Raw genomic sequence first — 26395 nt, 5'->3', positions numbered from 1 at the left:
GATCCCCTGACTTGTGGATAGGTACAATGGTGTGCTCTGTCCACGAGTCAGGGAACCCCTCAGACAATGCACAGTTGAAGAGGTGAGCAATGAGTGGAGCCAATGTGTCTCTGCCATATATAATATGCTCTGCCTGAAGATCAAACTGGTCTCGAGCGCGGCCATGCTGTAACCGTGAGATAGCATGTTTCACCATACTAGTGGTGAAAAAGGATGAAATACTCGGTCTCGGTGTACATGATGTGGGTATCAGCGGGCTGTGCGGGCACATGATATAAACTCTGTGCGTATCCATGCCATACTGCAGGGCCATGTATTGGTGTGGGTGAGCGTGGTTCTCTGATCTGCCTCCATGCCTCTGCACAATCTCTGCTCATAAGAAGGTGGTATATATCCCAATATCTCTCCTCCTCCCATTCCCGCTTTTTACGGCGGGTCAAGCGGTGCATGTGTCTCTGCGCCTATCTGTGTGTGATCTCTCCTCTGGCCTCCAAATCGCGTAGCTGTCGACGTAGATCTCTGCACTCATCATCATAACACCTGTTCTGTGGCATGGTACCTGTCCGAGGGGGGTGCGTGTATGTGTGATGTGGAAAATTGAGTGTAGCAGAATCATGCAGAATACGTGTGATATCAGTGGTCAGTGTATCAAGGGGTGCGTATGGATCAAGTGACGTGATGTGCTCCTCCAGATGCTGTGAATAAACATGTGAGAGCTCATGAGTGAAGTGTATGGTAGTATGCATGTGGGGTATGATATCTGCAGGTGGTGATGGTAATGAGGTGAAGAGTGAGAAACTGAGAAAGGTGTGATCGGCATCGAGTGGAAGTCTCCCAAGGCCGAAGGACTCGATAGTATGCATCCCATCGATCGGTCCGAGCAGATAATCTACAGTACTCTCGCCCCCCCCCCATGTGGGAAGCATGTAAGACCTCCTGAATATGGCCATCGTGCTATCCCATTATAAATAACGAGATGATGTCTACTACCAAGCTCAAGTAAATGCCCTCCATACCCTGTGGCGTCTGGCCCAGTATCTGCTGGCTCCCTACTGATCCCCAACTCCTCAGGGTCTAATGCTCTCATGATCTCTAGCTGCTCCATATCAAAACTCTCACATTGTCGGCTCTGTGTGCACCCGTTGAAGTCCCCCAGTACACTGAGCACTTGTTTCTTTGCACTACATTGGGGTTTCGTATGCCCCATCTTCTCAACTACATCCATGCCATGGGTGAAGACACAATGCATTGCACCATCTTGATGCACTACACATCATGAGGCCCATTGAGGCTACACTTAGCAAAATCTAGTTGCATGTGCACCATCATTGTGCACACACCTTTTGGCACTGCACTTAAAGATGTTCACACACTCAAATCTTGGGGTTAGTGAGTGGGGGGAAAGGGAGAGTGTAGAGGATCATGTAGGAGTCCATGGACTATGAGAGGGGTTCATATATCCAAACAAGAGTGGTTGTTAGTGGAGGGGGTGAGGTCTCGAGTGTTAAAGGCTTATAAGTTTACCAATGAACCTTTTCTTGTTTGCATATGCATTGAACACAAAGCACTAGATAGGCTAGGCACAAGTATATCTTAAACTTTTTAGTACTTGTACACATAAATCATGATCTATAGCACTTCGTTAGAATATATTCTATCAAAAAACATAACTACAAAACTCAATAATGAACCCATGTTTTGTACAGCTGTAATGAGGACACTCTAATGTACAAGCTAACATAACATCATCATTGACATGCAATCTACTACTTCCTTTGATCTATATTTGGAGGTTGTAATTACTTTATTTAAATTACAAGCATATTGCATATTTGTATGTATGTATGCAATATACTTGAGTTGGAAAAATCGATAGTTAGTTCCAAAAAGAGAACCCATTGAGAAAACACATACAAAAACGCGCGCGCGCGCACACACACACACACACACACATTCTCTCTTTGTCTCTTTGTCTTATATTTGAGGTCCGCATGAATAAGGACATGTTCATTGTTAGAATCAACATATCATATGAGACAAAAACAATGAACAAGGATGATTTTAAAAACTATGAATTTCAAAGAATAAATAAATAAACTCAAAAGCACAATTATTATAAATTATTACACAATATTATCATAATACATGTCTCTCATCTCGTAGGAGCAAGGTAGGCGTTGCTGCGCGATGATCTCCATATGACCAACTAGAGCCTCCATATGACCAACTAGAGAGAGCTCTCTTAAAAAAAAATTCCAATAAATAAATTAGCTATAGAACGGTCTTATAAGTTTCTATATTTATAAATTTAGATACTCTTCAATTGTCCTTTCTATAACTCTGAGTTTTGAGAGAATATAAATATTTGAGAAAAAAAAAGCGATAAAGTGAGACTTTTGCTCACAAATGATGAGCCTTCAAACTGCAATATCTGGTCCTTCGGGACCAACTGGTTCTTAATGTGCGCCTGTAATAAGGAGGTGAATTGTTACACGGGCCAACACTCTTACCATGGCGGAGGAGCACGTATGGCTGTCTTCAATGGGCGTTTGGGCGAAGAAGCCTCTCTTGCCTTCCAGTTCCTCGGTCTCTTCAGAACATCAAGAAGAAGGTGACGACTCTTGCTCGCCCAAATATGTGCACGAAGAAGAAGATGTAGAAGACATACGCCCTAGTTGCCCTGTTTGCCTCTCCTCGCTCCACGACTCGAACTTGGCCATTCTGCGGTGGTGTATGCACAGGTTCTGCCTGGATTGCATCCAGAAATGGAGCTCGATGAAGCGCTTCTGCCCTCTCTGCAAACAGACCTTTCATGGCTGGTATCACAGCCTCCGAAGCTCTTCTCAGTTCAGAGAGAAAGTCTTGCTTCCACCTTCGGAAACAGTGTCTGCACGGTTCAGGCAACACTATAGGTGAACACTGTCAAGCCTAAAGTCAGGCATCCTGAATTAACGTGGAGAATTTTACCATTCTAGCCCTAAGGAAATCCTTAGAAAGTCTTTTGCCTTGATTCTGTGCATTTCAATGGCCAAATCTACATTTTTATTATGCTGCGTATGTGAAGAGTAACGTCGCATCCCATGTGCAGTCATATGTGGAGCACACATGCTAGTATGCTGCCTGCAAATGCACGTGACACGCCTGATGAATCTAAGGGCCACGAGATGACACACATTCTTATTTGGAAGAGTTGACTCTATGATGAAGTTGAATGTCATACATCTGAGCCATATTGATATGTTTGCCTTGCCTGGAAACATTATGTTAGTGTGTGGTGCAGAGATATCTGGTTTGGGCTATTGTGCTTTTGCAGGCTTATTGATCCATTGGGAAACTTCTATCAATGATAATTCCATTTATTTGTGATTGCAGAAGAACCGAAAGGCAGCTGAATTCAACATCTTTCCAAAGATCAAAGCCATTGCGATGGAGGCGTTCCTTTTCTTCCTTCAGAGCACCCCGGGAAGCTGAACTTGAATGGAGAGCAAGGTCTTGTGTCTTTCCTCTTCTTACTTTATGGATGTAGTTCTATTTAATGCCAATGCCCTAAAATGTTATTTGATTGTCATTGTTATATGTGCTATGGTGGTGATTCATCCTTGTAATTTTTTTTGTACTTATCATCCATGATTTGAGAGAGGGTGTTAACACTGTACATATCATGGGTTATACAAGTGCTTTATTTGGGTCATTTCATTTTCAGTAGATATTTCAGCCTATCATCCTGTATTTTTGGTCCATTTTGTGGCTGGCCAAGCTGATTATTGTTTTGCATAATTTTTGCCTATTTATAGGCCACCTCTCATCATTGTCGATTTTTGTCATTGCATCTTGTTTGAGAGTGGGTGTCTAGGAGCATGCTGCTGGTTGCCCACAACATGTGCCTTGGTACACACTGTTGTGCTTGGTAGATGGATTTTGTTCTTGAGTTCTATATTTGTGAGGTAGTGGGTTCATGCATTTTTTGTTCTTGTGTTTAGTTCTTCGTGTATATAACAATTTCATTACTTTGCTTTTGTTGCCCACATTTTTCTGACACATGAATGAACCCAAGATGGTAGCTAGGAGATGTGGTCGGGTATGAATGAGCTATATTAGAGACCCAACTAGATGCCTGTACTTAGTGACGTCGGTTGTTGCATGTGAGGAATGGTAAGACAACTTGGACCGTGGGTCCATAAGGCATGAAGTTGACTTGCAAGAAGTCATGCTAAGGGCTATCAATAACTTAGCCATATATATAATGGGCTTGGGCACCACCCAAGTATACATGCTTATATGTCGGGCAAGTGATGGTGCAGACAAGGGCGGATGACGTAGTTGTGAAGAGACAAGGAGAAAAGAAGACAAGCTCAACATAAATTAAATGGATGATGTGGCATTTAACAAGTCAACTGAATTAAAGCAACAATTTTGTAAGTGTTAGGTTGTTTAATTTGTGTCGGGCTGCCATGATGTGAAAGCTTATAAGTGTGAAACTTAGCATTTGTAGAGGGGATCATCATGGAGTTGGACATGATCAACAAACACATCGTTTGTTAGAGATTTATTCATCCCCTGGACAAGCATTGGCAGTTAGTACTCTCGGGCACAGTCATGCATTTCCTATTTTTTAGGTTGGACAGTTCTATCCAGTCTATAGGTCATTTCTAGCATTACCGGGTAGTTGGGCAAGCTAGTTAGGTTGCGTAGGATGCCACATGGTAGTCACTTTTGCTGCGCAACATTTTAGGCATTGTTTTATTTATCGATTGCTATTTTGGCAGTAATTGGCTTGTTTTTACTGGCCGACTTGATTATTTTATTGCTATTTTTTGTGCCTATTTATAAGTAGCCTGCCCTGGTCATCATTCACTTATTATCTCAGGTGGGGAGAGAGATTCGCTTATGGAGATACATTCAATAGCCCGTTGTCAAAGAATTTATTGTTCATAATATAAATCATGGGATTCTTATGAACACAGAAGAACTTCACTAGGAGTTAAATGAGGAATTTGCATACAAAATTCAGACATTGTTACCCAATAACCAATTTAGTTACATAAGTTCTTTTGTATTTAGCATATAATTTTCAGTTATACCATGTATATTGATGAAAAATAAGTCTATGGGAACCTACAACTTGGTCAATTGGAAGCAATTGACAGTCTGCAGGATAAATCACATTGATTCAGGTGCAAAAATATGGTCAGAACTCAAGAAAATTGCCAAAAGTTGCCAAAAGTCCACTAGGTTCACAAGGGACCTGAAGTAATAGACTAAAATGACCAGCAAGTAACCTGAGTAGGTCAAAAAGTGACCTGGGTTTGAGCAGGGAGCAGTCCGCATTTTTCGGCGCAAAATGCGGGCTGCACAGCCTGAGCACAACTGGAGAAAGTTGAAGCTATGGCGCATTTTTTGGAGCATGCAAACTGAAGATCAATAGGACCAGAAGCTGAAGATGTAAATACGGTGAGAGCTCCACTTCTCTACCCATTTGGTCTAACGAAAATGCATGTTGTAACAGTCTATAAAAGGGGGAAATCTGAGAGAAAAGTATTCAGCTTGCTCTTATGCACGACTTCTCTCATTTTGTCTACCTCATTCTTGGTCCAATGAAGCCCGACTTGTACCCAAGTACTTGAGTGGCTTTGGGGCAAGCAAAGGGTGAGGATTTTAAGGTGTATGGGTTGTTATGGGTTGAAATAACCAGTCATAAACAGGGCAGCCCATTGTTCTTGTCCATTTTTATGAGCAAACAAGAGATTTATGTGGTTGTAATAGAAAAAAATGACCTCTTTTCATCAGGACTTTGTTCATTAATGATTAGAGGAGCTTCTTCATGAGTTTATGCACTCATTTTGAGCTTGATTATGGGTTGGAATTTTCTGATTTAAAACAGGGCTGAAGCTAAAAGAATGTTCCTTCAATGCATTTCATGTACCATTGGTCCAAATCTTGAATGTATTTGAAGTCTATCAACATACTACTTGTCCCAAAGGGTTGAAATCCATCTATGTACTTAAAATAAAAGCCATTAGAACTTGCATTTGATATTCATAATTGAATTGAGAATCTAAAAATATCCTTTATGATATGGTGTATGTATTCAGAGGCATTTGATGTAATCAAGATAGAGTTGTTTCTTCCATTCATGTATGCTATATACATAGAGAGAAAGCTTGAATTCTTCTTCCGTATCTAAATCATTTTTAAATCCCGGATCTTATTAAACCCCAATCTATTTCCCCTTCTTGAACTTTGAATCCCATACTCCTCTTCTGTACTAAGCCCCGGTGGTAGACCTTCAGCCCTTAACACGACGACAGTGGTGAACCCGACGTGAAGGTCCGCTGCGGAAGAAGAAGTCCAAGGGGAGAATCATCAAGTTCGGGAGGAGATGCCTTGCAACAGTTGGTTCGTCTAATGCAAGAAAGCCAACAACAACAATTGCAATTTCAGCAGCAGTTGCAATTGCAACAACAACGGAGACAAGAAGAAGAGCGGATTGATGTTGCTGCCATTAAAGCCTTAGAAGCAGTTGGACAAGAGCTCAAGTAATTTAATGGGCAAAATGTGTCATCTTTTATCTGCCTCTATACTGACAAGATGGTCTTCTTTAGAGTCCCTCAACATGCTTGGAGCCGTTATTTTGCCCGTCTAGCTGTGCATGGTCTCCAGGACCGAATTCATGGTCTTTTCCTAAAAGATGCGGGATGGACCGTGTTCAAGAAGGCTCTTCGAGAAGAATTTTTTCTTGAAGATTCTGGCCTTATGACAAAGAAAGTCTTTACTGAATGGGTCGAAAGGCCCAATAAGGGTCTATCCGTCACTGCTCTTCATTGAGAATTTGAAAGCAAATTTGCTTAACTAGATCCTGATGATCAACAAGGTATGGAAAGTCAGAAGATTGAATTATTTCTAAAAGCTGCAGATTCTTCTCTTCAAGAGAAGCTAACTGATCGACTTGAAGACCCTGGCTCTGAGACGGGATTGAAGACTGCTTGGAGTGATGTCACTGAAGCAGTTAATATGATTGCTCGAAGAGAGCGATTGCGTCTAAGATGGGGATCAACCCCTGCAACAACTGAATCCATGAAGGAGCCTATTCCAGTTTCTCGACCTCCTGTCTCTATGGCGAGCAACCAAGAAATTTTGCTGTTCCATCTCCAAAGAAGGATGTCATGGACGAGTTAATTAAAAGCATGCGGGATCTCCATCTTAGTCTAACGGAGATTAATTCTAAAGTGGAAAGGCTTGATGTAAAAGTAGAAGAAAGGGGTCGGTCAACTGCCCAAAGGCGTGTATGAGAAGGCTTCAAAAGACGTCGTATTTGGTGTGATAGCCTACAGCATGACAAGAGGGAGTGCGGTGTATTCCGTGAAGCTGAAGCACAAAAATTAGTCTTTTGGAAGGATGGTAAAATTCATGCAACCGAAACCGGGCTTCCTCTTGAGCCAAACTTCGGCAACGGTGTCATGAAGAAAAGATTGGAGGATTTGGCAACAAGAACAGCCTATGCAACTGTTGATGCAGCAACCTATGGGTTGCAAATTGAGCCAACTAATGAAATTGTTAAAGCATGTAAAACTAATGCAAAATCTAAAGTGTGGATGCAGGCCTTGGATCGCATGGAGCAAGGCAAGGCAACTAAAGATTATTTAACCACTGACAGTCAATGTATTCGAGGAAGAACCGGTTGGACCGAGCCTGTGGATTCATTTTCAGCTTTTGCCCAGTTAGCTGAAATTAATAATCAAGAAGCCATGATAGAAGAAAAGAGAAGAAGAGATGAAGATGTTGCCGGTCCTTCTTCTTCAGGACCGACTAAACACATAACAAGAAGTAAACCAGACCAACAGAAGGCTGTTGAAAATCCTCCACCGCCAGAGTTTGACATGGGAGATGCCCCTCGAGCAAAGAAGACAGAAGAAAAAAGAAAAAGCAAACATCCCAGTTACAAGTTGCAGTCAGACATAGAGACCGCAACGGATCTTAAACGGATCCTAGAAGAAAGGATTCTTGGAAGTAGAATTGAGTTTACATTAGGTGAAATTCTCGATATTGCAAAACGAGAATTTCATGATGTAATAATTAATGTAATTAAACGAAAAAGACAATATGTTGGTGAGGAAACTGAAGAATCTGTACATGCTTTTTTGCAAGTACTTAATGTGTATTTGCAGGATGAAGAGAAGCTGAAAACTCAAGGGATTCGACTGGAGGCAATCAAAGAATTGATTGCAGCCATAGAAGCCAAAGATGAAGACATTTATGAAGCAGAAACTGAAGAAGCCATTATGGTGGGGACTTCTCAATCTAAAGTGCAGCCCATACGTAAGAAAGAAGCTCATCTTCATAATATGCAGGAAGAAAGTGATGCTCACTTTATTCCTAGTAGTCACTACTCTCGTACCCATTGGACAAGGGCGACTACTGAAACTGTTGTTAAAATCGGTGAAAAAGAAACTCCACGCATTGCCCTTATAGACCATGGTTCGGAGATTAATGTTATGTCAAGAAGTCTCTATGAGAATGGCGGATGGCCCATTGATGTGGACCTAGGATGGCGCATGAGGGCAGCCAATAACTCTTCTGGCGATCTTTATGCAGCATGTCCTTATGTACAAGTTACTATTGGTAATGTAAAAGATGAATTTCATTTCTTTGTTCAAGATTCCTGCAGCTATCCTATCATTCTTGGACAACCATTTATTTTCGAGTCTCGTTTAGAGACAAAGGCTCTTGATGATGGTTCATCATATGCTCAGATAAGAAGTAAGGATAATGACAAAGCTGTCCAATTCCTGACCGTTTGTGTAAATCACCACCGGAATAGGGATCGATTGAGAGATCAACCTGTTCCTTCTAATGCCCGAGAATTTAAGGGTTTTCGGGTAGCGTTGCTATAAGTGGAGGCTATGGCAGTGCATCATGTCATAAAAAATTGCCTCCACATATAAAGGAGGCAAGGCCAAAAGCTGATTTTCAGGTTTTTACAGCCAATAGTATGGGCTGTTATAAACAATTTTCAGCCATGAATAGGGCTGAAAGAAAGTATTTGTGTCATATGGAACAAGAGTTGAAGCAAATTGATGTTTTACCTAAAGATGGAGAAATTTCAGGACTATTTTATGGGCTGAATTATAATGATACAATGGCTGAAATTTATACAGCCGTTCATACAGAAAATCAAGCTGAAAATCGGTCCATACAGGTATGTACATTGGATATGTATGACATAATTCAAGAATTTGCAGATTATGAAGCTTTTGGACAGCCAAACAAGGATGAAGTAAGAGTAGAAACAAAGTATAAAACAGTTGATAAAAAGGTCAAGCCGGTGGCTACTCCTCTACCACCTGAAAGTGAAGGACTGGCAGAAAGGGTATCCAAACAGCTAAGCCTTCGTGATCCTAAAGATATTGGTCACCAATTTATAGTAGAAAGTCTACAAAAGCTGAAAATTGGTGAAGACTCTTTCCTCTTGCCGGTTGAAAAGCAAATCTTCATGCAGATGTTAAAGAATCATGGCAAAGCTTTTTCATTTCAGCCACATGAAATTGACTGTGTGGATCCAAGCATTGTGGCACCAATGGTGATTTTTACGGTCCCACACGTTCCTTGGAATCTTAAACCAATTCCGGTACCGAGGGCTCATTTGTCTAAGTTATTGGAACTTCTAAATGAAAAGATAAAAATGCGAATATTGGAGCCATCTTGAGCTCCATATTCCAACCGATGGTTTACCGTGCCTAAGAAGAATGGATCTTTGCGATTCATTCAAGATTTACAGCCTGTCAATAAAGTCACTATTAGAAATGTTGGATCAGGGCCAATTGTTGATGAGTTTGCTGAAGCTTTTGCAGGTAGAGCAATCTATTCCATGGGAGATTTATATTCAGGCTATGACCAATTTCAGCTTGCTTTGGAAAGCCGAGACATTACCACAATGAAGATGCCTCTTGGCTTAGTCCGCATGTGTACTCTACCTCAAGGGGCTACGAATTCAGTAGCTCACATGATGAATGCCATGCATAAAGTATTGAGGGATTATATTCCTCAATTAACTCTTCCTTTCCTTGATGATGTTCCAATCAAAGGATGTGAAGTACACGAGAAGAATGAAGAACTCAATGAATTTGAGTGTCGCAAGTTTGTTTCTGATCATATTAATGATTGTGCTCAAATCTTGTCTAAATTAGAAGAAGTCCATCTTACTCTTTCAGGTGCTAAATCTGTTTTTGGAGTCGAAGAAGTCCTTGTGGTCAGACATATGTGTGGTCCATATGGCCGCAAGCCTTCTCCATCCAAAATAGATGCTATCAGCAAAATGCAGGAAAAATGTACAAATGTTTCAGAGGTGAGAAGATTTCTTGGTGCATGTGTCTTCTACTTTATTTGGATACCACATTTTGCTCATGTTGCTGAAAGTCTTTATCAGCTGCTAAGAAAGGGCCAAAGGTTTATATGGGAAAAAGAACATACTCAAGCTATTCGGAAACTCAAGAAAATGCTGATTTCAGCCCCCACTTTAAAGAGGGCTAATTACTCTAATGGACAGCCCATTATACTCACAGTGGACACAAGTCCTATTGGAATAGGATGGGCAGTTGGTCAAGACGACCTTGAAGGCAACAGATATGCAATCCGCTTTGGAGCAAAGGTTCTTAATGAACGACAAAGAAGGTATGCTCAAATTAAAAGAGAGCTTTGGGGAGTAGTAACTGCATTGAAATGTGACAGGGAATACTTCATGGGCGCACACGTAATAGTTGAAACAGATTGCCTTCCACTCTTGGGCATGATTGCCAACTGTTCCACTCCCGACATAGCCATGCTAAGATGGATAGCCTATATTAAACCCTTAAATCCTGATTTGAAAACATATTGCAGGAAGAGATAATCCAGTTGCTGACATGCTTTCGCGTGCTAGATATAGGAATGAAGAAGAAATGATGGATGAAGAAGGATCAGAGTTTATAAATGATGCTGTAAATACAGGTACAAATCAGAAAACAGCAAGTACAGCTGAATCTAATGTTGATTCAGCAATCAAAAATGCAGGTACAACAATAATTACAGCAAGTACAACAGGTTCAGCTGCTAAAACAAATTTTACATCAGCAAGGAAGGATGAAACAACCAAAGAAGGACAGTGGACAGCTAGTAAACAGCATGCTCAATGTTTTGTTATGGTTTGTTCACACTTTAAAGAAGAATATTATGCAGAGGATTGGCTAAAAATTGGCCAATTTTTGAGCACTATGACAAAGAAAGAAGATGGGACTAATGAAGAGTTCAAGAGAATTAAGAGAAAAGCTTACGGTTTTTTTCTTAAAGATGGTTACCTTTGGAGGCATGCAAAAAAGAAGGGAAGGGCGCCTGTTCGTGTCTTAGGAGACAAAAAGACTCAAAGACAGGTCATGCAAGAATTTCATGAAAGCCTATTGGCTGGTCATAGAGACATATGGGGCACTTTTGCCAAAATAAAAGAGAAATTTTGGTGGCAAACATGTATAAAGACATTGAGCATTTTGTTGAGTCTTGTTATGTTTGTCAAATGTACTCTATGGTAAAGCATAGAGATGGGCTTCAGCCTACCTATCCTTTATCCATTCACTATAGATGGGTTATTGATTTAGTAACCATGCTTACAGGAATTTGGAACATGAGATATCTAGTACTTGCTAGAGAAGATCTCACAAATCAAGTGAAAGGAAAAGCCTTGACAACAAAGTCTACTCATACTGTTTGTAGATTTTTACTTGAAGAAGTATTTTGCAGGTATGGATGTGTTGCCAAAGTAACTGTTGATAGAGGAGAATTGGATGTTGATGAGGCTCGCCATTTCTTTGCTCAATTGGAAATTAAGCTATCTCTTACTTCAGCCTACAACCCTGAAAGCAATGGTAAGAGTGAAAGAGGTCATCAATCAATTCTTAAAGCTTTAGCAAAATCATGCAAAGGAAAGATGAGGGAATGGCCTAGAATGCTACCATTCGCATTATGGGCTGATAGAACTACCCATAGTGCAGTAACAGGTTATATGCCGGCTGAACTAATATATGGACAGCCACCTGTTATGCCTATTGAAGAGTCCATTGTCACATGGAGTATCTTACCTTGGGATGAAGGCTTGAATAGAGAAGAGTTGTTGACTCTGCGCATAAGGCAACTCGAAAGAAGGCCAGAAGATGTCAAAACAGCCATTGAAAGGCTGAAAACAGCAAGATTAAAGAATAAGAAGAGGTTTGACAAGCAACATCGACTCCATCCAAGAACTATTCAAGAGAATGATTGGGTACTTGTCTATGATAGCAGCCTGGACAATCAATATAGTGCTCATAGAAAGTTAGCCAAGCGATGGTTTGGACCATATGTTGTAAAAGTAGTACATAATAATGCTACTTACTCTTTGGCTGAAATGGATGGGACCATGATTAAAGTACCAATAGCCGGGAAACGAATCAAGCTCTTCAAACGAAGAGAATCTTCAACTTATGAGCTTGATGACTTAGATATGAGCCCTCGTCTTGAAGACAAGCAAGAAGAAATAGACTTAGAGGATGAAGATAAGGATATATCAGAAGAAGACCCTCCTTAATCTGTAATCTTATGAAATGGCACATGCCGGAGGATGTGCAGGTTAGGAGGGGGTGAATGTCAAAGAATTTATTGTTCATAATATAAATCATGGGATTCTTATGAACACAGAAGAACTTCACTAAGAGTTAAGTGAGGAATTTGCATACAAAATTCAGACATTGTCACCCAATAACCAACTTAGTTACATAAGTTCTTTTGTATTTAGCATATAATTTTCAGTTATACCATGTATATTGATGAAAAATAAGTCTATGGGAACCTACAACTTGGTCAACTGGAAGCAATTGACAGTCTGCAGGATAAATCACATTGATTCAGGTGCAAAAATATGGTCAGAACTCAAGAAAATTGCCAAAAGTTGCCAAAAGTCCACTAGGTTCACAAGGGACCTGAAGTAATAGACTAAAATGACCAGCAAGTAACCTGAGTAGGTCAAAAAGTGACCTGGGTCTGAGTAGGGAGCAGCCCGTATTTTTCGGCGCAAAATGTGGGCTGCACAGCCTGAGCACAACTGGAGAAAGCTGAAGCTATGGTGCATGCTTTGGAGCATGCAAACTGAAGATCAACAGGACCAGAAGCTGAAGATGTAAATACGGTGAGAGCTCCACTTCTCTGCCCATTTGGTCTGACGAAAATGCATGTTGTAACAGTCTATAAAAGGGGGAAATCTGAGAGAAAAGTATTCAGCCTGCTCTTATGCACGACTTCTCTCATTTTGTCTACCTCATTCTTGGTCCAATGAAGCCCGACTTGTACCCAAGTACTTGAGTGACTTTGGGGCAAGCAAAGGGTGAGGATTTTGAAGGTGTATGGGCTGTTATGGGCTGAAATAACCAGTCATAAACAGGGCAGCCCACTGTTCTTGTCCATTTTTATGAGCAAACAAGAGATTTATGTGGTTGTAATAGAAGAAAATGACCTCTTTTCATCAGGATTTTGTTTATTAATGATTAGAGGAGCTTCTTCATGAGTTTATGCACTCATTTTGAGCTTGATTATGGGCTGGAATTTTCTGTTTTAAAACAGGGCTGAAGCTAAACGAATGTTCCTTCAATGCATTTCATGTACCATTGGCCCAAATCTTGAATGTATTTGAAGTCTATCAACATACTACTTGTCCCAAAGGGTTGAAATCCATCTATGTACTTGAAATAAAAGCCATTAGAACTTGCATTTGATATTCATAATTGAATTGAGAATTTGAAAATATCCTTTATGATATGGTGTATGTATTCAGAGGCATTTGATGTAATCAAGATAGAGTTATTTCTTCCATTCATGTATGCTAAATACATCGAGAGAAAGCTTGAATTCTTCTTCCGTATCTAAATCATTTTTAAATCCCGGATCTTATTAAACCCCAATCTATTTCTCCTTCTTGAACTTTGAATCCCATACTCCTCTTCTGCACTAAGCCCCGGTGGTAGACCTTCAGCCCTTAACACGACGACACCGTGCATACATCCGCCTTCTTCATTTCAATGTTAATCTATTGCAGATTTCTGCGTTCTACTGCCTCTTTTCTCTCCCCCTCCTCTCATGTCCATTTTCTTTCAGTCCAATCATACGCTTTCGCATTTGTTGCACTTTGACATGGTATTAAAGCAATGTTGTGAGAGTGCGCTGTGGAAGAGGGAATACGAACACGGAGGGGGAGAGAGAGAGAAAGCAGAAAATAAGGAAGAGAAATCTGCACTGACTGAAATGAATGCTGAATACTCTGAAATGGATTGATCAGTCCCTGCACGCAGGCCACAGGGTCAGTGAGGGCACCAGATCAGGCTGATGATGATGGCAGCACCACCACGGGGGAGGAGTGTCGGAATCTGCAAGAAGGCAAGTGATCAAGTGGGGAGGGGGGCTGCCTATAAATAGGCAAAAGGACAACCGGGCAGCCAGTGGCTGCCCACTAAAAGAGGCCAAAAAGAAATGCACATCCTAAGACAGCCAGTCGAGAGTGACTAGCCTCCCCTATCATAACACATGACAGACATGTCAGAGCTCCTAATGTCCTCGTCTGACTTAGATTGAGGCTCACAGGCAAGAGATGACAAGACATGACAAACATGATTGCTAACAAATGTTGAAGGGCTGAATGATTGTGGGAAGGCGTGAATGGGAGATTTCAGTGTGATAAAAGTTTGCGTTTTCAGCGTCAGAAGGCTGAGGTGAACAGGTGTAGTGCTGAAAAGGAGCAAAGTTGCTGTTTTCTGCAGGGTTTTGCTGTTCGTTAAGGAGAAAGGCTGAAAACATCAACCTTTTAGGTAGATTTTGAGTTTTCATTGCCTTTGATGGTTGAAATAGGTTCAAGGTGAGTGGAGAAAGCCCTAGCAAGCATCGTCTGCGGAGTTAGAGGGGGCTGCCCTTGTTTTTGTATAGGTTATTTAGGTGACAATGTCTTCCTAGATCGACGCAGAGTTTCAAGCTACTTGTGCTACTGGCTCTTCCTTCAGATCAAAAGCTGGATGGGGAGAATCCCCGCATCTGGCAGTTATTGATGTTTGCTATCCTGGAGTCCTATGATTTGGTGGAGCTCGTGATTGAGGCTACAGATTTTCTTATAGCTTGTGATGCCTCCAAGCTTTCTATTGATAATAAAGTTGAGTTGCTCAAGGTATACACACATTGGGATAAGCTGGATGTGTGCATTCGTTTTTTCCTCTTTCTCTCTTGCACTTTAGTTGTTGTTGCTTATATTGAGCATTTGATTGTGGCTCAAGAGATATGGCCAGAGTTGGATCAAATGTACAATTGGATGATCATTATGAAGCAAGTGTCTCTAGAGGTCTTTGAGTCAAAATAAGTCTCCTTCTATATGGGATCGTGTCAATAAGCTTCAGCAATTACGAATGCCAATTCAGAATGCAAGGAAGGTGATTATCTCGGAGGACATGGTGAGGAACAACTTAAAAATCAAAATGTTTCCAAGACGAAGGCAATGATAGGTCAATCTTTCCAATTGAGGGGGAAGAATGACAAGAAGAAGAAGGACACTACTTGTCACATCTGTGGCAAGACAAGTCATTGGAAGGAGGATTGTCTTACCAAGGATAAGTACACCAAGAAAAAAGACTACAAAGGACTCAACAGTGGTGGTTACTCCTTCATTGGTCACCTTTTTCCATTTGGAGGTGATGGTGGATGCTCCTCTGATGGCCACTGATTTAGTGATATTGGTCCCCTAGTCTCATGAGTGGATTGTGGATAGTGGGGCTTTCCACTACTCAAGTTCTTCTTTAGATGGTATTTCTTGAATGCGTTTGATGGATGGTCAGATTCTCATAGGTGATAACTCTTTAGCCATGATCAAAGGCAAAGGTGATATATGCAGTTGATTCTAGATGGGCAAGGTGGTATCCATACATTAGAGGTTTTCTATGTGTTGGTTTTTGGATATCATCTTTTTTCAATGAGCAAGATTTGTGCTCTTGGCCTTGTGGTAGAGTTTGATTAGGACTCGTTCTTGATGGAGCTTCTTGACAGATTCTTTGTGTATGTTATGAGGAGAATGGAGTCTACAAGATATGGACTTCATTGGTCTTTTATTCTCTTTTTCATTTTTCTCAAACTGAGATTGAGCTATAGTATGCTTAGTGTGGCCACCTCAACTACAAGTAACATTGGAAGCTAGCTTGTGGTTAGCTTGTGCTTTGATTGTTGGAGATTAGGGTGAGCCGCCTGCCATGTGTATCTTGCATTTGTGGCAAGGAGCATAGAGATGCTATATCCAGCAAGGCTTTACGAAGGGTTAAGGAGCCCTTGGAGCTTGTTTTGACAGACTTATGTGGATTGATGAGGATGGAGTCCCCTAAGGGGAGCTTTTTCTTTATGCTAATTGTTAATGATTTTAGCAGGATGACTTGGGGCTATTTCTTGGAGTTGAAGTTAGAAGCATTCTTACACTTTAAGGAATAGTTGATTTTTGAGGAGAATAGGTTTGGTTGCAAACTCAAGACCCTGCGTTCTGATAAGGGAGGGTTGTTGAGCTAAAAATTCATTACTCTTTGATTAGCTCTTTAAAACAGCCCCAAGAGAGTAAGCTATCAGAAGTTTCATTAAACAGGGAGCTGTTCTAGAGAGTTTTTGTGTTCCACATGCAAAACTCTAATTTGGGAGGATCCTTTCACGTCTATAAATAGACAAGCTGCCCACCATTCAACCCTATCATTGTGTTATTGGTTTTAGCCATCAGCCCTTTTCCACTAGCTCTCCAACCCTCGACAATTGCCCCAAGTTGTTGCCTAGCCTCCAGTGCTGCCGATGATAAACTTTTATCATTTGCCCCAAGTTTGTTTTTGTGTTTTCAACACTTTTCTTCATCTACCTCTGCTCTGACTGGTTTTATTGCACTCGGGATTTGTCTCCGATAGACGATACACATCAATACCTTCCTCATTCTGCTCCCATGAGAGCCACCGGTTGTTAGATAGCTCTGCTGAGCATCTTGTACTTTTTTTTTCATTTATAACATTGATTCATTCACTTCAAAGTTCTTTTTCTTCTCTGTTTGTGTTTTTGTGTTTTGTGTTTAGGATTTGAGTTTTGCACGTTATTGTTCGAGTCTTTATGTTTTAGTAGTGGTCGTACTTTTTGTGTTTCCTCAATGCAAACCCTAGCATATCTTCACATGATAACAGAGCTAGTGCTCTTGTAAAGAGTATCCTATAGATATTGTGGAGGCTTGGTTTTGTGCAAGGTACATGATTGATGTGTAACTGATTTATAATCTCTTAGATACCTCATTCTTGAGATGCCACGATACCTTATCAGGCTTTTCCATCATTGGAAGCCTTGAGGAGGCATTATATACTCGACGAGAAAGATGACACCCCACCTTCACCTTGTTAGCAGAGTATTTGTCAGCTCATGTGTGAATCTGAGCTTGATCTGGGCTGGGCATTTTTATTAGGTATTTTAGGTATTTTCTGGTGTGGCATTTTATGCCAGTGGAGCATTTTATGCACCAGTCGGCCAGCATTAATGCTGTCCGACCAGCATTATTGCTCCCCACTTTTTCAGCCTATTTATAGTCAGTGCTCCTCCTCAGTTAGTATCATCATCATCATCTTCACCATCTACAGACTCTGTGGAGAGAGGAGCCAGTGCCAGTGCCAGTGCCCACGCAGCCAGTGACTCATTGTTGTATGCGACTGTCTCGTGTTCAGATATATGGATTCCATTTCCCGTGCACACATCTGAGTTCTCATCTGTATCGTGTTCTTTTCTTTTCTCTTTTTGTCTTGTGTTTCAGCAGTTTATTTCAGCACATGTTTATGCTTCCACCGCTGCTCCACTTCTGACCTGGTATCAGATTTCAGGATCTGTGCTCCTGCTGTGTTTTATTGCTGATTTCAGGACTGTTTTGTACCCCTGTTGATCAGACGACTGCTGTCGCAGCCAGGTGACCTGTTTTGGGGCTGTTTTCAGCCTGCGTTTTCTGCAGTTTTGCCATTGCCTGCTGCCTACGCACCCTTTGCTGCTTGCGTTTTTCATCTGTAGCTGCTGGCGACAGTGTTCTACCTGTTTTTCTCCAGTTTACAGCCTGCGTTTTGCTGATTCAGCATCTCTCGTGGCTGGGTGACTGTTAATTCAGGCCGTTTTTGCTGTTTTTGGCAGTTTTTGATTGATTTTTTGACTTTCTGCAGTAGATTTTGTCTTCTATTGATCAGATTTTGGGTTATATTGCATGTGAACTCTCATTTTCTGCAGTCTGTGCTTGTGTTTTGGCTGTGTTTCCTCTCTACATTCCATCTCTTCTCTACTTCTCTTCTTATCCTCTCCATATGGCTCCTCCGTGCACTTCCACTGATGATAAGTTACATGGACCTGATTATCTCACATGGAGTGTTGTCATGAAAGCTTGGTTTGTGCAGAAGCGGTTATGGTACATCGTCTGTGGAGCTAATCCTCGACCTCTCCGTCCTTTTCCTCTTCCTGAAGACTTTGATGAGGACTTCCATGAGGAAGCGGTGCTCATATGGAACTCAGACGATGCCTGTGCTTACTCGGAGTTGCTTCGGTGTATTTCTAAAGTGGTCTTACCGGCGGTTACCTCCTGTAGGACATCTCCTGAAGTATGGCAGAAGTTGCAGCAGATGTACGAGGCACCTTCCACCATGCGGGCAGTCACACTTTATGGCCAGCTCCAGCAGATGAAGTTTGAGCCGAAAGATACTATTCAGTCTTTTCTTCTTCGTGTTATGCAGGTACAGGACCAGCTTCGGCACATGTAATCTGCTCTTCCCGAGGTGCATCTTGTCGGGACGGTCCTCTACAAGCTCCCCCCGGAGTTTGATGGAGTGGCCAATGCTTTGCGGTCGCAGACATCCTCGACTCCTGTCAGTTTTACACATATGACCTCGATGCTTCTTGAGCATGAGACATCCTTGAGATTATAGGGGCGGCTTCCGGCACATTATAGAGGCGAGGCTTATGTAGCTTCAGAGAGGGGTGACGGGAAGAAGAAGTCGAAGGCCCAGTGTTACCACTGTGGCAAGAAGGGACATTTGCGGAAGGACTGCAAGACGTTAGCGGCTTCCAGGAAGAAGGCGCAGAAGCAGCAGCGGGATGTTGACTTTACCGATGAGTTCTCTCCTTTATCCGACTCTGACTCAGATCCTCCGACCAAGGTGAAGTCCAAGGTGCGGAAGGGATCCTCTTCTTCGGATCGCGGTAAGGGCTTGGTGGCCCCTTCCTCGGCTGCTTTCTAGTGGTGGTGATGAGGTCATCCCTCATGACTCTCTTGTGCCAGAGAGGGAGTATGAGCGGGTGTTTAGATGGGGCAGCCGCGCCTCATCTATACTTTTATACAGGTGCACAGGTTCCAGAGAAGGACATCCCTGACGCATCGACTTCAATCTGGCGGAATCAAATCTTCGAGCTGGGATTGACATCCAGGTTCATGCTGAGTTGGTTATTTGACAGAGAGCGGGAGGCTTTCGTCTGGAGCTCACATGAGGGGACACTTTGGCGGTTTGGCCAAAGGCGGGGAATCCATGGTCACCTATGTTCCGGGGCATTTTTGACAGGATGGTCTTGTATGCTACTGCGAGACATTGGTGATGGACACAGAGACATGCTATGATCTTCTCTATTTTCCGGTGTTTGGCACGATCGACATCGACATCAGGTTCTCTCCGAGGCACCTTGGTGGTGGCTTGATCACCCACTGCTTGGGTATCCATGGTTCTACTTGGTGGTTCTATGTTGTATAGTTTCTGATCCCTTTTCCTTGTACTATTGTATTGTATCAGATCACCCTTGATCTGAGAGAGGGTGTTAGTAGAGTATTTGTCAGCTCATGTGTGAGTCTGAGCTTGATCTGGGCTGGGCATTTTTATTAGGTATTTTAGGTATTTTTTGGTGTGGCATTTTATGCCAGTGGAGCATTTTATGCACCAGTCGGCCTGCATTAATGCTGTCCGACCAGCATTATTGCTCCCCACTTTTTCAGCCTATTTATAGTCAGTGCTCCTCAGTCAGTATCATCATCATCATCTTCACCATCTGCAGACTCTGTGGAGAGAGGAGCCAGAGCCAGAGCCAGTGCCAGTGCCAGTGCCAGTGCCAGTGCCAGTGCCCACGCAGCCAGTGACTCACTGTTGTATGCGACTGTCTCGTATTCAGATATATGGATTCCATTTCCCGTGCATACATCTGAGTTCTCATCTGTATCGTGTTCTTTTCTTTTCTCTTTTTGTCTTGTGTTTCAGCAGTTTATTTCAGCACATGTTTATGCTTCCACCGCTGCTCCACTTCTGACACACCTTTACCTTCTTTTTCTTCTTCTATTATAGATTTCAGTCTCATGACAGAGGAGGATGAAGAGTACTTGCATATCATGTATAGTCGAGCTTACACCCCTCCTATTAGCTTTGTTACTCCATTTGGACCGGTTGGTGAGGATGGCAACCTCTTTGACCATGGAGAATATATGACATTTGGGATGATTGGCTACCCATTTTCTTTATCTTAGCTAGGCCTAGTAAAACCAGACTTCCTTCTTAGATAGGTGGTACTAACTTGATTTAACACTAATTACAACAAGTAATTAATTCACATAAATCGAATGTACACTTTACCACTTTAATGTTTGACAATGGATAGCTTTTTGGCCCCAAAATTGGTGCCCCTTGTCGTATTTCTTTAGCTTTTATTGCAAGTGTATGGAGTGCAATTGAGATTCTTTGATCCCCTCCGCTAATCCAAGCGCCTCTTGCTATCAAAACTAACTAGCAAGCCTTCAAACCAATCTGCCCCTTGGTTTGCTTGGGGAATTGGCCTTCACCTTGCTCCTTGTGAGACAAGTTTAGTCCCGAATTGACATTGGTTGGATGGCCTCTTGAATCTCCTTGAAATTCTTTAATTTCAGTTGATGAAATTCAAGTCATAGGCCCTCAATTTCGAGCTTGCATCTCGAGGTGGCTGTCAAACTGTAATTTTTGTAGTAAATGGGGTTTACGATAAAGATTTTCCAATATTTCTACCTTTGATGACGCAAACTGTTGGAAAATGCTGAGGGGGAGTTGAGAAATGGTTGTAGGATGAGAGAGAATGTCAAAGAGAGAAATTTCAGACTTCCATTGCAAGAAAATGAAAGAAATTAGTTGCCGGCTTGTCTAGACAGCCATGAAAGCTATCTTCATTGATGGAACACATCGAATATGATGTTGTTTGGCTGAAACAACCCTTAAAACTGCTGTCACCTCAAATCCGTTTCATCCCACCCATTTCTGTCCACACCTTGGTTTTCTCTCTTGCTTCCAAAACCTCAGATTGTACTCTACTTCCACATCTAGCACACTAGGAGTTGAATCCTTTGTCTCCGCTCCTAGCATTTTCTCTTTCTCCACACCATATTCTACCTACCCTCACTTCACTTTCACTTTTCACCCCAGTACATTGTTGGGGGGAATGCCACCCATTAACATTGTGCCTTCCACATATCCACAAGTAAGCACTTCTTTTCACCTTTGGATGGCTGTGATGGGCATCCCTCTCACTACCCTTGGACACTCACATCCCCATTCATCAACCTTCCAGATGCAAGGCTTTCCATCCTCGGCGTATGGTGCGTCATCACACATTCCATGGGTCCCTCCTATGCAAGGATTTCCATCTTTTGCTCCACGAGATCCCTATCCCTTCTCCGTGGGCTCCTCATGCCCAATCAGTCCATGCCCATATTTGGATCCATTGTGCACACTTCTTGCATGCCTGGCGGGCACTTTAGGATTCATTCCCAAGTGTACTCCACTTCCCCTCCCTATCAACCCTACTCCCGTTAGACACCCTATTCATCCCCTAGTACCTCTCATGAGCTTCCATGACCTACATTAGGTGTTTTTTTTGTTTTCAACACTTTTCTTCATCAACCTTTCCTTTGACTAGTAGTTATTGCACTTGGGATCCGTCTCCGGTGGACGACACACATCAACACCTTCCTCAACCCTCTCCCACAAGAGCCATTGGCTGTTGGACAGCTTTGCCCTCGAGCATCTTGTACATTTTTTCCTTCATTTACAACATTGATTCATTCACTTCAAAGTTCTCTTTCTTCTTTGTTTGTGTTTGTGTTTTGGCATTTCGTGTTTTTGTGTTTTGAGTTTTTGTTTTGTGTTTTGCGTTTTGCGTTTAGGGTTTGAGTTTTGCACATTATTGTTTGAGTCTTTATGTTTCAGTTGTGGCCGTGCTTTTTGCGTTTCCTCGGTGCAAATTGTTTTCCACAAACTTGCTCAGTTTTGTGCCAATCATGGCATATACCAGGAGTTTGCCAACATGAGCACACCTTAGGAGAATGGCATATTGGAGTGGAAGAATCGCAGTGTGATTGACATGGTGCGGGCTATGATGGAGCATTGGCAGACATTGCAGTGTCTACGGGCTGAAGCATTGGCTCTTAGAATTTGCCAATTTTATGTGCAACTTCTTACCAGGTGTAAGATACACCTATACATGAATGGAGAGGGAGTCTTTTTTATAAAGAGTTGTTGATTGTGATAGTGAGAGCTTGCCCATAGCTATGTTTCATGCTTGCATGAAGCATGTAGAGCTCAGGTACTGATTTGATCGAGAGAGGAAATCAAGAGGATCCTGATCTTGGATTGGGAATTGAACTGGTGTGTAGTCCAACAATGGACAATGTGATGGACATTTTAACGAAGGCTCCTCCATTGCCTTTGCGTCTTCCTCATTGCACTTCTTGGGAGTTTAGACATAGAGAGGGAGTGTTAATGGTCATGGTGATCTCCTGTTTGCGAGCCCTACACTTGAGTCAGCAATGTACATTAGGAGCTTTGTTCAGTGATGATCATTTACGCCAGTCAGACTCTGTCAGCTTTAGTCTTCTCATTCCCAGTACCCTTACAAGTTACTGCATTAACTTGCTGTGACACATGCAGAGGCTTTTCTTATATCAACCACCTTTATCATCAGTGCTGGTTTTCCTCATTGCCTTCACCTTGCGCTTTGGTTTTTTTGTCCTCAGTTGGCAAGTTTATGCTTTTGCTCAGATTCTGATAAAGGCAGGATGCAAAGAGTTAAAGGGAGGGGGTTTTTCAGCGCTGAGTGCTGCTGTGGGGAGAGGGAGGGAGGGAGATAAAAAGAGGGGGTACATGTGTGGGTATAGAGGACGTTTCTTAGGGAGCTTTATTATTATTATTGTTATTTTCAGGGAGCGGGGTGTGTGGTGGGGGGTGGGTGGTGTGTGTGTGGGGTGTGGTGAATGGGATTCACACCTATAACACATTCACACAACATAAGTCAAGAGCAAAAAAGTTTATGAAACGAGTTGACTTTTGACCTGTGAAGCTCTGCCTAAAACTTTCAATTTTCTCTTTTTTGGAGTACCTTTTTGAAAGGCTCTTCAAAATTTTAGAGTTCCTGACTAGAGTATGTGTCAACTTGCAGTATTTACAGGAAAGGCCTGAAAGCTGTTCCACCTGTTTTAAAGACGACTATAGTTGAACAGGTTCTGTTTCTGATCTCATCTGGTTTTCTGATCAGTATGCTTACAGAAGTTGCAATGGTTCTTACGCTCAATTCATTTTACTCTCCTTAATCACCTGTTATCTTGCAATGGTCCTTAGGTTCATTTCATTTTACTCTCCTTAATCACCTGTTATCTTACTTCAGGAGCCTGCAACCAATCCAGGAAGAAAATCGAGAATTGAGAAGCGCTTGGAGCCCTGGATTCGGCGGGAATTGCAGGCAATTGCTCTTGATTCTGACCCCACAGTTTTAGTGCAGTTTGTGCTTTCTCTATGGTTTATAGCCCTGGAACAAACAGAGAGGATTAAAGAGGGCTGTGAAAGCTCGAGAAATTTACGCCAGCAGCCTTCAAGGCACTTAGGGGGAGTCAATCAAGTTGGAGATACTGAGGCAGTTCACCAATTAAAACCCTTTTTGCATGAAAAGGCAGCAACCTTTTGGCATGAATTAAAATGCTTTGCAGAAAGTCCCTACTCAATGAAAGCGTATGACTCTACCATTGCTTATAAGAAAGAGTAACTTGGATATTTATAGATCCCATGATTTGCTTTATTTGCTATTTGGAGGGTTTATGCTGCATGTTTTAGCATTATAATAAGTGTGCAAAATTAGGGTTCATGCTGCATGTTTCAGCATTACACAGTGTGTAAAATTATGCCTTAACCAACTTTTGTTGCATGCTTTACATCAAGGCAGAGATAAAATGCCTTCCCGTGAATAAAGCTGCCGAAGGAATTAAAGATCAAATACCGTAGCTGGGTAAGTCTCAGGATGGGATCTCTGTTTAGGGTTTTTGATGATACTCCAGGGTTCGTGCACATGTGGATAGGGCAGGATAGGAATTGGAACTGGTTGAGGGATGAGAGGAGCGCCCCCTTTCAAGGTCCTTGGGGCTGTCCATTAGGCTCACCATCACATAGCCCTCATATATATTTGTTGTGATGAACTGGAGGTAGGAGATATTGTTATGCTGCTACTTTGAAATTTCCCTCCCACAAACATACAATATTCTGCTACTTTAAAATCTCCCTCACACAAACATGCTTAACATTTTGGTATGTTTTAAAACCTCCCGATTATCAACCCCTAGCGTTTGTTTTGCAATGTATTGGTGAAATTCATTCACCTTGAAAGCTAGGTTAGTCAAAATTTTGCACTCCTTGCCTTGATGGTTGTCGATTCTAGAAAGAGTTTGGAGCCCCCAAGTGATCTTACAATTTTGAGCTTTTGAATTTTCAAAGTCTGACAAAATCAGACTAAATGTGTCTGTGGTATATTCGGTCATTGGTTCGCTTGGCTTATTGTGTAACTAATAATGCTTAAGACTTTGATCCAAGGTGACTTCAAACCAGTAGCATGATTAGTGCCATAATACTAGTATTTGGACATTTAGAGAGTTGATCCAATCCCTTGGTTTATGATCTTGTGCATGGGTACGAGTGAGTGGAAGTAAGCTATGCATACGTGTTAAGTCACTTCGAATTTATATTCGAAAAGGTTCAAGAGAGAGATTGGAAGTAAGCCATGCATGTGTATCAAATCACATTCAATTTGTTTGGAAAAGGTTTGCACTTAAATATGTAAGTTCTAGTCCCTTTTGCAAGAAAAGTGGGACCCGTGTTTAGTGTTGCCTAAGTAGTGGACAAAGGTTATTTACATGGGTTGTGTGTTGCAAAAATTAAATGTCTTATTTCCATATGTTAAGAGCAAGAAATCTTTATTTTAAGAGAGACTTAGGTCTTATAGTTCCATTCCTTTCTTTGCTTCCTTTCCTAAGTCATCTTGATGTGTCTCTCTTCTTCAACACTTTGAAGTTCTCTCTCTCTCTCTCTCTCTCTCTCTCTCTCTCTCTCTTGTTGCCACAATTGTCGGGTGTCTTACCTTTGACTTGTGGTGTTCTTGTCATCGTTGTTTAGCGTTGGTCATGTAGATTTTAGATGGGATGCGTTGACTTGCCACCCCACACCCCTTGGACTTGTGATATTCTCATCATTGTTGTTTAGCATTGGTCGTGTAGATTGTAGATGGAATGTGTTGATTTGTTGGGCATACATTTGGTGTTGTGCTTGTTTTCTTGTTGATTGTCATTGTCTAGCAACATTTTGTGGATTATGAAGAGGTGTGTGCTAATATTTTAATCACTTACTTTTTGTGCTTCCATTTGGGCCATTGCTTTCATGATGTACAAGTTATGTCTAAGACATTTCATGGCCATTATTGTTGCACGATGGGCACATTATATTATCTCATAGGCAAACAGTTGTGTGTGCATGTTTTTTGATTATTGCATAATAGCTTTACCCTTGACTTCTAGTGTTAAAGTTTTGAGTTTAATTTTTGACTAATTGTGATATAAGGATTATGGCTTGGGGTACATTCTAATTGGTCATCTCTATGATGTTTGATTGAAGATATGGCAATGCTTTGAGAGAGAGAAAGAAAGAAAGAAAGAAAGTTATATTAACGTCTACAACAGGCCAAGTTGGCCTATGAGATCAAAATGTTGCATACAAAATGTTTGGGAGATTTCAAAAGTCCCAGTGAAGCTAACATTTATGCTATGTTGAACTAAATTGAGTAGGTACAAAATGATATCTAGACTAGATACAATCTAGAGGTACTCCCAGTGCGGTGTGGAACTGCTCCTGGAGTGTTCATCCTAGGATGTCTCGCATAGGTCGGTCTAACATGGAGAGACTAAAGCAGCGGGGCAGGGCCCTCCGATGGCGGTGTAGTATCCCTTGTATCTTCAACATGTGTCTTCTACGGGGATGGGGGCCGGCGGGGCGTGGGCGCCGGGCTTTGCCTCTCGTTGTGG

The 26395-nt window shown here is 41.8% G+C and overlaps 1 protein-coding gene across 1 annotated transcript; it reads left to right on the top strand.

Moving 5' to 3' along the window:
- The first annotated feature begins 2404 nt into the window (after positions 1-2404).
- LOC148008952 (uncharacterized) lies at positions 2405-24622 on the top strand. Its single transcript, XM_087673870.1, has 4 exons — positions 2405-2912; positions 3373-3489; positions 23497-23557; positions 23722-24622. Exons 1-4 carry the CDS (start codon positions 2512-2514, stop codon positions 24094-24096), a joined length of 954 nt encoding a protein of 317 aa, XP_087529996.1. The 5' UTR covers positions 2405-2511; the 3' UTR covers positions 24097-24622.
- The last annotated feature ends 1773 nt before the right edge of the window (positions 24623-26395 follow it).

The sequence above is a fragment of the Lygodium microphyllum genome, unplaced genomic scaffold (assembly GCF_053477565.2).
Source record: "Lygodium microphyllum isolate KBCC unplaced genomic scaffold, Lygodium_microphyllum_v1.1.10 scaffold_43, whole genome shotgun sequence".
Taxonomy (NCBI): domain Eukaryota; kingdom Viridiplantae; phylum Streptophyta; class Polypodiopsida; order Schizaeales; family Lygodiaceae; genus Lygodium; species Lygodium microphyllum.
Note: the sequence above shows the minus strand (reverse complement) of the source record. Positions and strands in the feature narration are given on the sequence as shown.